This window comes from Capricornis sumatraensis, chromosome 9 (genome assembly GCF_032405125.1).
Source record: "Capricornis sumatraensis isolate serow.1 chromosome 9, serow.2, whole genome shotgun sequence".
Lineage (NCBI taxonomy): Eukaryota > Metazoa > Chordata > Mammalia > Artiodactyla > Bovidae > Capricornis > Capricornis sumatraensis.
In genome coordinates, this window is record NC_091077.1 from 95,703,051 (window position 1) to 95,717,762 (window position 14,712).

General features: G+C 39.8%; 1 protein-coding gene across 1 annotated transcript in view; it reads left to right on the forward strand.

Annotated features, from left to right (window-relative positions):
- LNPEP (leucyl and cystinyl aminopeptidase) overlaps positions 1-14,712 on the forward strand; it is a 53,231-nt gene that overhangs the window by 11,489 nt on the left and 27,030 nt on the right. The window contains exons 4-7 of the mRNA XM_068980624.1: positions 7,420-7,540; positions 8,233-8,387; positions 10,000-10,113; positions 11,699-11,833. Of these exons, the coding sequence (XP_068836725.1) occupies positions 7,420-7,540; positions 8,233-8,387; positions 10,000-10,113; positions 11,699-11,833 (525 nt within the window). The remainder of the gene's footprint in view (positions 1-7,419; positions 7,541-8,232; positions 8,388-9,999; positions 10,114-11,698; positions 11,834-14,712) is intronic.

A 14,712-nucleotide genomic window follows, 5' to 3' on the forward strand; every position in this document is an offset into this window, starting at 1 on the left:
AAGAAGATATACAGATGACCAACAAATGTATGAAAAGGTGCTCAGCATCACTAATAGGAAGGAAAATGCAAATCAAAACCTCAGTGAGATACCACCTCACACCTGCAAGAATGACTGCCATCTAAAACAGATGACAGACATTTCTCCAAAGAAGACATACAGATGGCTAACAAACACATGAAAAAACGCTCAACATCACTCATTATCAGAGAAATGCAAATCAACACCACAATGAGGTACCATGTCACGCCAGTCAGAATGGCTGCTATCAAAAAGTCTACAAACAATAAATGCTGGAGAGGGTGTGGAGAAAAGGGAACCCTCTTACACTGTTGGTGGGAATGCAAACTAGTACAGCCACTATGGAGAACAGTGTGGAGATTCCTTAAAAAACTGGAAACAGAACTGCCATATGACCCAGCAATCCCACTGCTGGGCATACACACCAAGGAAACCAGAATTGAAAGAGACACGTGTACCCCAGTGTTCATCTCAGCACTGTTTATAATAGCCAGGACATGGAAGCACCTTAGATGTCCATCAGCAGATGAATGGATAAGAAAGCTGTGGTACATATACACAATGGAATATTAGTTGGCTATTAAAAAGAACGCTTTTGAGTCAGTTCTAATGAGGTGGATGAAACTGGAGCCTATTATACAGAGTGAAGTAAGTCAGAAAGAAAAACACCAATACAGTATATTAATGCATATATATGGAATTTAGAAACATGGTAATGATGACCCTATATGTGAGACAGCAAAAGAGACACAGATGTAAAGAACAATCTTTTGGGCTCTGTGGGAGAGGGCGAAGTAGGATTATTTGAGAGAATAGCATTGAAACATGTATATTATCATGTGTGAAATAGATCGCCAGTCCAAGTTCAATGCATGAGACAGGGTGCTCAGGGTTGGTGCACTGGGCTGATCCTGAGGGATGGGATGGGGAGGGAGGTGGGAGGGGGGTTCAGGATGGGGAACACGTGTACACCCGTGGCTGATTCAGGTCAATGTATGGGAAAAACCACCACAATATTGTAAAGTAATTAGCCTCCAATTAAAATAAAAAATAATAATAAAACCCAGATGACAAGTAACAAGTGTTGATAAGGATGTAGAGGAAACGGAATCCTTGTGCACTGTTGCTGGGAATGTAAATTGGTGCGGCTACTGAGGAAAACAATATGTGAGTGTTCCTCTAAAAATTAAAAAACAGTGCCACCAGATGATACAGTAATCCACAGGATATATATCAAAACAGGATCTTAAAGAGATGTCTGCACTTCCTGGTTTGTTGCAGCATTACTAACAATAATACGATTATTCACAATAATAACAGTCTAAGTGTCTGTGCATGGATGGATAAAGATGAGCATATATTTATAATATATATGATGGAATGTTGTTCAGCCATGAGAAGGAAGGAAATTTTGCCCTTTGTGACAACGTGGATGGACCTTGAGGACATTATGCAAAGTGAGATCAGTCAGACAGAGATAAAGACTGGATGACCTCATTTACGTGTGGAATCCAAAACTGAACTCATGGCAGCAGTAGACTGGTGGTTGCCAAGGCCTGGGGGCTGGGGAGATGGGGAAATGCTGCTCAAAGGCTCAAACGTCCAGTTATAAGATGAACAAGTGCTGCGGATCTAAGGCACAGGGTGGTGGCTGTAGCTAACCGTACCTGTATTACATGTTGGAAAGTTGCTAAAAGAGTTCATCTTAAGTCTTCTCATTGCAATAAATAAATGGCAGTTATGTTACTGCCTGTAAATTACATTCAAACTCATCATTTTGTGATATTCAGGGCCCTCTTATAAATTCAGTTATATTTCCAACTGCTCCAGTGGAATTCTTTCATCTAGCAAGGCTGAATTATTCGTTGCTCAGATAGATACCATATAAAAAAAAAAAAAAAGATAGATACCATATGTATGTGTGTGTATATATATATATATATATATGCACACACACACACACATACCTATATGTGCGTGTGTGCTTACGTTGCTTCAGTCATGTCCAACTCTTTGCGACACTTTAGACTGTAGCTCACCAGGCTCCTCTCTCCATGGGATTCTGCAGGCAAGAATACTGGAGTTGCCACGCCCTCCTCCAGGGGATCTTCCCGGCCTAGGGGATCAATCCCGCATCTCTTATGTCTCCTGCATTGGCAGGTGGGTTCTTTACCACTAGCACCACCTGGGAAGCCCCATATACCCATATATACACATATATATGTATGTGTGTATGTATATATTGTCTACAGCAGTTGAGTCTTGAACAACGTGGGTTTGAACTGCGCAAGTCTACTTAATGTGGGTTGTTTTCAATAGTAAATACTATACTGCCACACACCCCACAGTTGTTTGAACCTTAGCTGCAGAAGACTGACTGTAAGTTATACTCAGATTTTCAACTACCTGGAGGGTTGTTACCCCTCACCTCACTATTGTTCAAGGGTCAACTGGAAGGAGAGAGAGAGAGTAGTTTAGGTGACTTTTTTGCTTTTTATTTACATATATTTGGAAGCAACTTGGTTAAACATGGAACTTGGCATCTGCCTGGGCTCAGATCGCTCTACACAGCTTTCTGGCTGTATGCCCTTGGGCAGAGTGGCCTGCAGTTCTCTAAACCTCACCTTCCACAACTCTGACACCTTATTGTCTATATTAGCCTGCCGCCACAAGGACAAAAATTTTTTAATTCCTATAAAATCTCCAGTTCCTAGCAGATAGTAACGCACAGAGGAAGTACCCCTCTCTTTTTTCTATATGCAAATGTATTATAAGCTCTTTGTATGTCTGTAAATACAAGTGATCTTTATAATTTTTAATGCTACCCAGAAGCAAATGTGGTTCGAAGAAATTAATGTTATACGAATAGTCAACAGTCTTCTTAACTTTGTTTTTATTAGGAAATGGGGAAGAATCCAGCATGTGCAGAGTTATACTGTGTGCTGGAAGTTGTCTTGAGCTTTTATTTATAAACACCTTTCTATTTTATAAACCAAATGAGGGGGAGGCATTAGCCTCATATTGCTGATGAGGAGATAGTGTCCCAGAGAGGTTGAGTGATGGACCTAAGATCAAACAGCGAATGCGTGTGTGCATGCCAGGTCACTTCAGTCGTGTCTGACTCTTTGTGACTGTGGCCTGCTAGGCTCCTCCGTCCATGGGATTTTCCAGGCACGGATACTGGAGTGGGTAGTCATTTCCTCCTTAAGGGGATTTTTCTGACCCAGGGATCAAACCCATGTCTCCTGCAGCTCCTGCATTGCAGGCAGATTCTTTATCGCTGAGCCAGAGGGGAATCACCTCGAATAAATGGTAGGATTTACTGTCTACCACAATGTGCTTCTTCTTACACCAAATGACATCAATAATTTCTGTAGGTATGGTGATTAGAAATTCGGACTGAGAGTCTAATAAAGGATTTTTGTCCCAGTAAAATGCTGCAATCTCCAGGCTATGTTCTGTTTTGGAATATTTGACATTAGGCCTATTTCACAGGATTCTGGAATAGGGCAGTAGAGCTTTATTGACGAATGTCAGTCTCACCCAATAGCTGAAATTGCAAAAGTGTGTCCTGCTCAGTGCTAAAGACTACGATGTCAAAGACCTGTAGGAAGAGGAACAATTGTTTTATCAGTTCTCTCCATTCTTCAGTGTTCCTTAACCCTCTGTCTGCCTTCAGGAATGCCAGAATTACCTAGAAAATTCTAGCCCAGTTTTGAAATACACTGCCTTGAGGTTTATCAGTTTGCCTTGAGGTTTTTGTTTTGTTTTTGCTATTGCCTGATTTTGTTTTTACCACAAACCAGTCTCATTTGTAGAATCAGAATCCATTGGCGGTTAGTCAGATGTAGACACTATGTCTCTTTAACATTCAACAGTATTTTCAACAGTATTATCCCTGTGAAGTTATCTTATTCAGTCAGAAACGTGACTTCATTCCAAATTCCTCAAGTAGCCTTCCAGCAACTAAGGACATTATACATAATTTATTTCATTCTCCCAAAGTCCCAAGTCCCATCTAACCAGTTTTTCTGGATAGACTTCATTCTGGTGGGTTTTTTGGTTGTTGTTTTTACTTTTAAGACAGTTGTGCTTTTTGTGTGTGTATTCAGCTGTCTGTTTAGGAAAGCTGGTATTTTTCAGGAAACTTAGTATTGAAAAATTCCAATATTCTCTATTTTCTATCTTTGCGAATCTTACAGGCCATGTTATTGTTCTTTTGGGAGAGTGAGGTTTGGTTCTGGTTTTACTTTTATTTGGTTTTTGCTTATTAAGGAGCAGAGTAAGTGAAACCTAACAATCTGTTATTCCTCAGTCTTAACCCTTTTCTCTGAGAGCTGATGAGACTTTATGGACATTTTTTGTGTCTTTTGTAAGTCTCCTAGGTCTTAGCAAGAGATCTTGCAGGGAAAGTTTGATCTTGCCGACACAGACAGCTGAATACACACACAAAAAGCATAAATGTCTAAAAGTAAAAACAACAACCAAAAAACCCACCAGAGAAAGATGTAAGTCTTAAAGCCTGAGCACCGGTTGGCTTGCCTTTATCAGTATTTAGAGTGCTCTTACCAAGGGTGGAGGACTCCTAGATGGCACCATGGTAAAGAATCTGCCTGCCCGTGCAGGAGATGTGGGTTCGATCCTTGGGTCAGGAAGATCCTCTGGAATAGGCAATAGCAAGCTTCTCCAGTATTCTTGCCTGGGAAGTGCTATGGACAGAGGAGCCTGGTGGGCTACAGTCCACGGGGTCACAAAGAGTCAGACACGACTTAGCACACATGCATTCTACCAAGCATTCTACCAAAACTTCTTTGCTGAACTAGATTGTTCTCTTGGTTTATTTCTACTACTTCTATTGCTCTTAAAACAAGCACAATAATAATTATAATGACCTGATGATTTGTCTCTAGTGAGGATTCATAGCACATTTTTTTTTTTTTAAGGAAGAGAAATAGAAGGAAAGAGAAAATACCGATCGACCTTTTTGCCCTAGTCATTGTATTCCAGAAATGGGACGAAGTGGATCGTTTGGTCAGATTTCAGTTTCATATGAACTTCCCCTCTTCTCCCTTCACTTTCCTCTGATGTGCTTGCTTTCACACGTAGAGATGGGAGAGCCAAATGGTGTGTGTGGCAGAAGGATGTTTGAGGAGGAATCTGGAGTGTGTGGCTGGTGTTTCTGTCAGGACAGCCTCTTCTAGATGGTTCCATTGACTCCATAAAATGTGTATGCCTGGAAGGAACAGGCAGAAGTAATAAAGACTAGTCTCAGATTCCAAGTGATCTTGGTACAGTCATGTATCATGGTAGTTAGATTTAAAAAGACTATTTCGGACTTGTGTGTGTGTGTGTGCGCACGAGCACTAACGCTTTAGAGGGGCAATGATGCAGGAAGTGGGCGTGTTCCTATGGCAGGTGGTGACGGAATTCAATCAACTGCGGTCACAGCCCTGTGCCAAGGGTGCAGATGTTTGAGTGCTGGGCTGGTGAAGTACGAATTTGGCCACATAATATGGGATTAAATTTCTTCTTAATTACCTTAAGAAAGAAACACATTTTAAATGGGCTAACTTCAGTCCTAACACTTCATTCTCCCTGTAACTTTTGCCACAAATGCTCTGCTCACACATACTTTACGCCACTTCTGATGGGACTCTTATTTATAATAATGATAATAACTACTCTTTATTGAACACTTGTCTTCTGTCAGCCACTATCCGAAGTTCTATATGTATTAGCTCATTTAATCTGGGGATGGGAGCTACTTTTATCATGCTTTTATAGATAAGGAGATTGAGGTTCACGAACCTCCTCAAGTTCACACAACTAGCAGAGATTGGAACCTGGAAGTCTGACTACACTGGTTGTACATTTAGTTTTGTTGTTTGTTTACTTAAAATTTTTTTTCTTTCTTTTTTATGCCATGTTATCTCCATGTTTCTGTAATTGGGGCATATGTTCTATAGACTAAGGCCCCAGATAAAGACAGCTGTGGCTGAAATTATGACCTCTTAGAAGTTGTTGCCTGTTTTTCAGTGCTTTAATGAAAGACTATTTTTAGTCTTTATTTTAACTTGTGGTTAGAGTTCGCCAGTGTATTTTTTCCAAATGCTCAATTATTCAGTAGGTCTCCTTTTCCCACCTGCCAAGATCTTTATTTTTGAGGTTTTTGCCTTCTGCCATGTCTTGTCCATATTCTTTGAATAAATTGAAAACAGTAAATACTGCTTTTTAAAACCTATTACTCTTAATGTAATTACTCAACTTTTGCCTTTTGACTCACTGATAAGACAGGTAGAGTCAGTTACACCAAATGTGTAACTTACACATATGTAACTTACACACTTAGTCAGAAAAGAAAGAATAACAATTTAAGTAGTGTGGGCAGTTGCATCTTCCCTGGAGCGTGTGCCCTGGATTCATGGGCATGAACCCTGTTATCCTTTTAATCGATTGTTTTTAAAATTTTTTTTGAGTGTGTATCTTTGTGTTTTTAATTGAAGTGTTTCTTTTGTACTGGCGTGTAGCTGATTCACAAGCTGTGGTAGTTTCAGGTGGACAGCAAAGGGACTCAGCCATTCATATGTACGTGTGTCCCTTCTCCCCCAGACTCCCCTCCCGTCCAGGCTGCCACATCGCACTGAGCAAAGTTCCCTGTGCTCTACGTGGAGCCTTGTTGGCCATCCGTTTTATTTTATTTTATTTTCTGGCCATCCGTTTTAAATACAGCAGTGTTAGTTACTGTGAGCCACTCACCGAGTGTTTTTCACTCTGCTGGGTACAAGCCAACAACGTGAAAGAAAAAAAAAGTAAGCAGTTCCAAGGCTGAAAGAAAACTGGCTGTGCCCTGCTTACTGAAAGAGAATGTGCTGTGCTCTCATGGGGCCTCAGGGCAGTTTCAACCAATGTGCCATTTCTGTCTCAGGTGTTCATGTTGGGAATAAGTCTCTCGTAAGCTGTGACTTCTCTGTATTGAATGCCTGCAAGATGCCAGGCACTACGTTAGGTACTAAAAAGATGAAAATTTAGTTTTGCCCTTCAAATAATTCACAGCTTGACAGTTCACAGGCAAGGAAGCGCAACTGTAGGTAATAGGGAGGAAGAGAAGAGTACCACAGAAAGTAAGTGGGCAGATGTGTATAATTGCTATATAAGACAAAATAGTTCGGGTATGATGTTAATTTAAAAAAAAAGGAATCAGTAAGTTTTTCTGAACGTTGTTGTATGTATGGAAATGACTTGCTAAGTCCTTTAGGGGTTAAAAGAACTATATGTAAGAATTTCCGGCCTAAAAACTCTCATACCTCTGTGTAGTTCTCACGTATGCTAAATCTTGACAGTGTTCACTTGATATCATGCCATTTTTATTGTCCTTACATCATACCTGTTCCCTTTCAGGTTTCTATATATGCTGTCCCAGAAAAGATTGGTCAAGTTCACCATGCCTTGGAAACAACTGTGAAGCTTCTTGACTTTTATCAAAACTACTTTGAAATTCAGTACCCACTAAAGAAATTGGGTAAGAATCAAAGAGTACCTCCAATTTCATTAGCAATAATAACCTAGATTTGGGTCGCAAATTTTTTTCAGAAAGAACTTTTGCCAAAGTTATTTCAAAGGGAAACCAAGAAACTCTGTTAATTGTTTGCTTTAAGAATTGTTTGTATTTGTTAAGATTATTTAGATTCCATAGATACATCTGAATGTGTAGCTTAAAGCATTTAGAAATTTTTGGGACTATTTCAAAGGTGCTGTTTAAGTAAGGATTTGCTTAGGGCTTAACCTGGAGTTGGACTAATTTCAATTTCCTGAGAAATTCCTAATTCAAATAATAATAGGAATCATGAGAGCTCAGGAAAGCAAGAGTACTTCAGTGTCATTCAACCGGGTGCTGATTTTAGCTGGAAGAGGGTTGGCCCTGCCTTCTGTCCTCCTTGTTCTGGAAAGTTCTTCACTGTGAAGGAGTTAGATCTCCCTTCTCTTGCTAAGGGACAGAGCAACAGTGACTCTGTAGGTGGTTGATCCGATCTTCTCAGCTGACAGGTAGATAAGGAGCATATGAGCTAGAACGTTTCCTTTCCCTAGGAGTATGTAAAATGAACTTACTGATACAGTGACCTTGCTGATAGACCAGTGGGTAAAATACTTGGGTTTAACTAGGGAGTGCCTTAGATGGAGGAGAGTTGACCACTTCTTTCCTGTTATATCCAGACTTGGTGGCTATTCCTGACTTCGAAGCAGGAGCAATGGAAAACTGGGGTTTGCTCACCTTCCGAGAAGAGACACTTCTGTATGATGGTAATACTTCTTCAGTAGCAGATAGGAAGCTGGTTACTAAAATCATCGCTCACGAGCTGGCCCATCAGGTACCGGCACCCAAGGCTGTTATATCTCACACCTCTGGTCTGTTTCATATCCTGGAGTTTTAGATGCTAATAATAACTCAGCTTTATATTAGAGTATTGCCTTCTTTCGTAATACAATGGTGCTTTTTTTTTTTAACACAAACTTAAAATTTTTGGATGAAGATGTTATCTAACGGTTGTTCTATGATTTTACAGTTTATCAAGCATTTTGACTTCCTTTCTCTCTCTTACATTTTATAACTTGGTGGGGAAGAAAGTTTTCCCTGAGCTGCACGCCTCTTCTCCTGGGACTGTAGTAGTCAGGGCTAGGTTTACCGTTTTTCCTCCTGCTAAAAACTGGGTTCTTAATTTGGGAGTGGGAGGGTACTCTGGATGATGTAGAGAAAAGGAAGGAAAATTATATGGGTGCGTGACCCTCACTCTTTCTTCCCCAGTACCTGGTCCCTCTCGTGCCCTCAATGCAGTGCTCATCAGGGTCAGGGTGGGGTGGACTGGGGTGTCGCGACGGTGGGAGGAGGTGGGCGAGAGTGGGGCGTGCTCTGGCCAGTTGGCCGCCTACCTCAGCCACAGCCCCAGCGCACCGGGCCTCGTGAGGACTTCGCGACAGGCTGGCTTATGAAGCGTGTGCGTATTTGCTCTTACAGTTACGCACGTATTCAAACTGTTTTTTAGGGGATCTGCTCCAGGTCTGTTATTCCTGGGGCCGGCCATCACCACAGCAGGAGGGTTTCCTTTGTACTTCTTTACGACTTAAAAGTCATCTTCTTCTGAAAGAGGTTTTTAAGATATTAATCTTTGAAAATATGCTTTTGTGATTCTCCATAGAGCTTTGTTTCAGTACCTAGTAATCTTGTCATTTTGCTGATGGTTTGAGCCGAGCCCTTGGCCACAGTGACTGAACTGCACGCTTTTTATCGGCCACGCTTCATTTCAGGGATTTTTGAGATGAATTTTTTTAGGGGTGTCTCATCTTCTTTTTCCTTCTTATTACTTCATGGAAAAAAGCCATTTAAAAGTCTTTCTGATTTTATTTATTTGTATGCATGCCAAATTTCTTAGGGAATGTTGTTTGAATTCTGTTTTGAATCATGTAAATACTCACTGTGGTAACTGAGGAGAAACATGCAGTCCAGGCTCTCTGACTATAGGAACATCCCTCATACAGACGTTCATTTTGGGGTTGTCATGATGATTGTAGACATGATGGAAAATAATATTACTAACTTGATACTAGAAAGTAGAGGAATTTATCTAGGAAATGTTTTAATGAGGTGACTAAAAACAGTTTTTGTCTACCTACTGTACAGCATGTATGTTAAACTGATAAATAAGCCAGTTGTCTTTGTTTGTTTTATGTAAGGTAAAATGTTAAATTTATAATTTTACTTTAAAAGTGAATTTACTCAATGTATACAGTTTTACTTTTAAAGTAAATTTATATTACAAATACCATTTATTTGTAAGACTTAAAGTTGAATATAGTTTGCTTTAACTGCAATAAGTATACTTTTAAGTAGTGGTAATCTGGTCATAGGCGATTAATCTGACAATTCGATTATTAGAAAAGTCTTGAGAATGTGAAGTTGGTTAGCTGTTTGTTCTTTCCCCGCAGTGGTTTGGTAACCTGGTGACAATGCAGTGGTGGAATGATCTGTGGCTAAATGAAGGCTTTGCTACATTCATGGAGTATTTCTCTTTGGAAAAAATATTCGGAGAGCTCTCCAGTGTAAGTACACTGTTTGTTAGGCCTCGTGTGAATGCCAGGAAGAAAAATAGTCCAATCATACTGGACATGTATTTTCCATGCATTTGGAGCAATGAAAATATTTCTAGAAAAATACAATAAAACTGACTTGTTACTGATCTCTATACCTCTTGAGATTTGACAGTGAAAATTGTGCTTTTAGTTACTGATGGATTTCAGAAAGCAGAGATAATGTGAAATTATTTTATACTTTGTCATTAAGATGAACATTTAAATTGCTTTGCTAAATTCTGTGTTTAATAGATGTGGCCCTTCTGCTTTAAGGAATTTAGATAAAGTTGAAAAGCATTTTTTTTATTTGCAAAACAAAACTTTTTATACTCCTTATAGAGAAGAAATTAAGACATTTTGTGGCAATGCTATTATCACTGTGATCATTCTTACAACAGTGATACACAGTGAGACAAATAATTTGCTCTTTTTAGGTCCAAATCATATTTTGTGCCCGTTTCAAAGCCGTGGAACCCCATTCTGTTACAGAGAGCATGATGATGTTGTTACTGTGTTCTTAGACTCTCCGGAGATGTTTCTTCTCCTTAGAGAGATTTGGACATACTAGGTCCTATATGGGGGGAGGGCATGGCAACCCACTCCAGAATTCTTGCCTGGAGAATCCCTGTGGACAGAGGAGCCTGGCGGGCTACAATCCATGGGGTTGCAATGAGTCAGACACGACTGAGCGACTAAGCACGCAGCATAGGTCATACATGACAGATATTGTGGAATAATTCAAGCAGTAAATGGAAAAGTATAAGAATCCGTTTCTACTATAGAATTCTGTGACTTTCTATTAAGCTTCTTGACTGTATGATCCAAAAGTGCTTCAAAAGATGAGTACTCTCGGAGCTTTCAGTTTGAAATTTTTGTGTAGGGCCTATTCAAAGATTTCAAATGGTAAAATGAACTCAGTTTAAGCTAGAATATTAATAAGCAAAGTAATGTAAATCTGGGTATAGGTCTTAATTAAACAAAGAGATATACAGTTTCGCCACTTGGTGGTGCCCAGAATGTTTAAAAGCTTTCAGTATATATTCTAAAGGAACTGGTCTGTTGAACTCTCAGACTCCTTTCTGTTTAAGACTTATATTTTACTTAAGAATAGCCTCAGTCAAGGGAAATGTATATTATCTCAATAGAAAAGCTGGATTATGTATGAGAAATCAACTTAAGGAGCAGTTCCTTTTTTTTTTAATTTAAGATTTTATTTTACAAATATTCACTAGCCATTTCTAAGTAATCATTTGAACATCTGGATTTAGCATATGGTCGCTTTAGTAATAAACTCTTAAATTATCCTTGTGTTGTTGTTTAGGGAACACTGATTTTTGTGGAAGTTGTAATTTTATTTTCAAATTTAAGGAATATGCATAAATGTCACATTCTTCCTATATCTTCAACAGATTATTTCTAAAGTTTAGTGAAGCTAGTTGATTTTTTTTATAATGACCTTAAACAGTAATTAGTCTAATTCCTATCAATAATTACTAAACTTGCCTCTGTCTTTAATACCATTCACAGTTTCTTTATTCTGTTTCATTTTTTGTAGTATGAAGATTTCTTAGATGCTCGATTTAAAACAATGAGAAAAGATGCGTTGAATTCATCCCATCCAATATCATCATCATCTGTTCAGTCTTCAGAACAGATTGAAGAAATGTTTGATTCTCTTTCCTACTTTAAGGTATTGCCATGCCCCAAAAGTACCTGGAGTGGGTTACAAATTAATTTCATATGTAAGCAAGCTGACTGATTTAGATTATTTTAAAGACTAGACAAGTATTATTTTCAATTTTCCTGTTAATTTTTAAGATGTTTGCTTCTACTTAAATCTTGATCTTAACTTGATCTAGGTTTTTCTTTCTTTCTGTGTCTCTTAAGTTCTCTAACTAGTATTCTGGCTAGTTAACCAGATCTTAGAGTAATAGATCTTTTAAAGTTGGATCACTGTCCCGGTCTACAGGTAGAATATGTCCAGGGGAGGCTCTAAGCCTTTGGCTGTGTCATTCAGGACTGAAGTGTGTTCCAAAGTCAGAATTGCCAAAACAGGTAAACAAAAGGAGATTTTTACGAATCAAAGACTCTGTTGTAGAATTAGAAACATAGACTCCAGGTATGGAAGTAAAGCCAAAACAGAAATTTAAAGACCTGATTAGCATCACCGTAAGTCAGAGAAGAGGGGAGGGGCGTGTCACATTTGTGTAGGGAAGGAGGGCTGAATGTTATAGCTTACTTGCCTCCTTAGTCTGGCTACCAGATTAAGATCAATAAATTGAATTCCCATCCTGAACAGAGAAGAAGATATACAAAGCATATGGGTTACAGTTCATGTCATCAAGAAATGCAGAGTTTAGGTAGGGAGTACTTGGGAAGCAGTGAGAAAAAATGTGTGCTAAGAGAATGGTACAGAGTATTTTTCCCTGGGACCATGGAGAGAAATTTCTTGGAAGAACATGGAAACTAAACAATAGGAAAAACATATAGGTAAAGAGCAATGGGAACAATAGAATGGGGCTAGAATGGCTCGATGAGGTCTGCAAAAAAAGAGTCAGTAATACTAATGGGCAGGGAATTTTTGTTTAGGGGGTAAATGCTTGCAGTGGAAGCCACATGTGGGGTAGGGAAAGATGAGAAAGGTACGTCTGAGCTCAGCTGTAGAAGGTCCTGAATGCCATCAGGAATCTGGACTTTTTCTATAATCAGTGGGAAGCTTTAAAAGATTTTTAAATAGAGGAATGGCTTTGAGATTCAAGTGACTAGGAAAATTAACTTGCTTCAGTTTACAAAATAGATTTAAATGGAAAGAGACCTAAAATCAGGAAATTGCTGCTGAAGTCAAAGCATGAAATGGTGAAAGTTTAAAATTAGGAGTGGTAGTGAGAGTGGAAGGAAACTGATGGGTGTGAAAAAACCCCTAGGCAGAGGGAAATGCTTATAGGACGTAGTGATAGGTCAAAGCAGGTGAAGAAGGAGGCAGAAATGTTTTCCAGGCTCAAGCCTGACTGGCAGGGAGAATGGTAGTGCTGTTATTAAATGAGGAAATCAGGAGTACAGTCAGCTATATGAAGTGTATTCCAATTAGAGCTACTGTTATGGGTTGTGATTTTTAAAGCCCATACTGGAGCTACCAATAAAGAAAATTTTGCAACTTGGCAGTTCTTTTCTTACACAGAACAGTTATTTCAGGATCTCTTGTTATAGAGCTCTTTCTTTGTCTGACCCCCACCCTCCAAACCTAGAATTCAGTGTCTTCTGAGCATGTTGCTTCCATAACATACATTATGCCTGTCCGTATGGTGAGTACTTATTTCAGAATTGGGAATCTGGCAAATGTCCCATCCGCAGAACTGAGAACAATAGTTCACTGGATAATTTACACTGGATGATTGTGTGTAAGAAGAAGTGTCAGTGTTTGACAGTAAGTCATACATGTGGCAGACATATTCTTGATCTTCATAATCTTTAAGCCTAATTTTGATGCATGTTGCCTTGTGATAATTCAGTCATTTAACAAATTATACAAGTACCAACCACGTAACTGGTGTTTTCCTAGGTACCAGGAATAGATCAGGAAAGAAGGCGGACTGTGTTGCTTGTACCATGGAGCTTCCATTTCAGGGGTCGGAGATAGGGACATACATAATACAAATGAATGAAAGATACTGTGTTTGGTGGTTAGTGTGAATATGAAAATGAAGCACAGTAAGGAAAATGAGAATGACAAGGGAAAGGCTGCTTTGTATAAGATGGCTAGGGAAGACCAGTGATAAGGTGATATTTGAATAACATCTGGAGGATGGAAGGGAACGAGCCATGTGGACTTCTAGGGGGGAAATGTTCCAGGCAGAGGGTATAACCAGTGCACAGGGCTTGTGTGCAGACATCAGTTAGCGCAGTAGGCCTGAGACTGCTATCCTTAGAAAGGCATTATTGTGAGGCTTGACCTTGGCTAATTTCTGGCAAATTGGATTTGGGGAGAGTTCTCACCATTCCCTGATGAGAATGACTCACTGTGCCATCACTGTTTGTGCGAACAGTGTAGTTTAGGGTAAATATCTGCTTTCCTTCTGGGAGTCTGGAATTTTGGTCCTTGCTAGGCAGAAGATCGGAGAAGGTGATGGCACCCCACTCCAGTACTCTTGCCTGGAAAACCGCATGGACGGAGGAGCCTGGTGGGCTGCAGTCCATGGGGTCGCTAAGAGTCGGACACGACTGAGTGACTTCACTTTCACTTTTCACTTTCGTGCATTGGAGAAGGAAATGGCAACCCACTCCAGTGTTCTTGCCTGGAGAATCCCAGGGATGGGGGAGCCTGGTGGGCTGCCGTCTGTGGGGTTGCACAGAGTCAGACACGACTGAAGCGACTTAGCAGCAGCAGCAGAAGATACTTGCATGACTAGCCCCCAGTAAAAATCACGGGTACTGAGTCTCCAAGGAACTCCCCCAATAGCCAGGATTTCATACATGTTGTCACAACTGGTCGCTTGGAGAATTAAACGCTTCCTGCAGAGGACTTTTGGAAGCTTGTACTTGTTCACCCCATAAGACTTTTCCCTTAGCTGA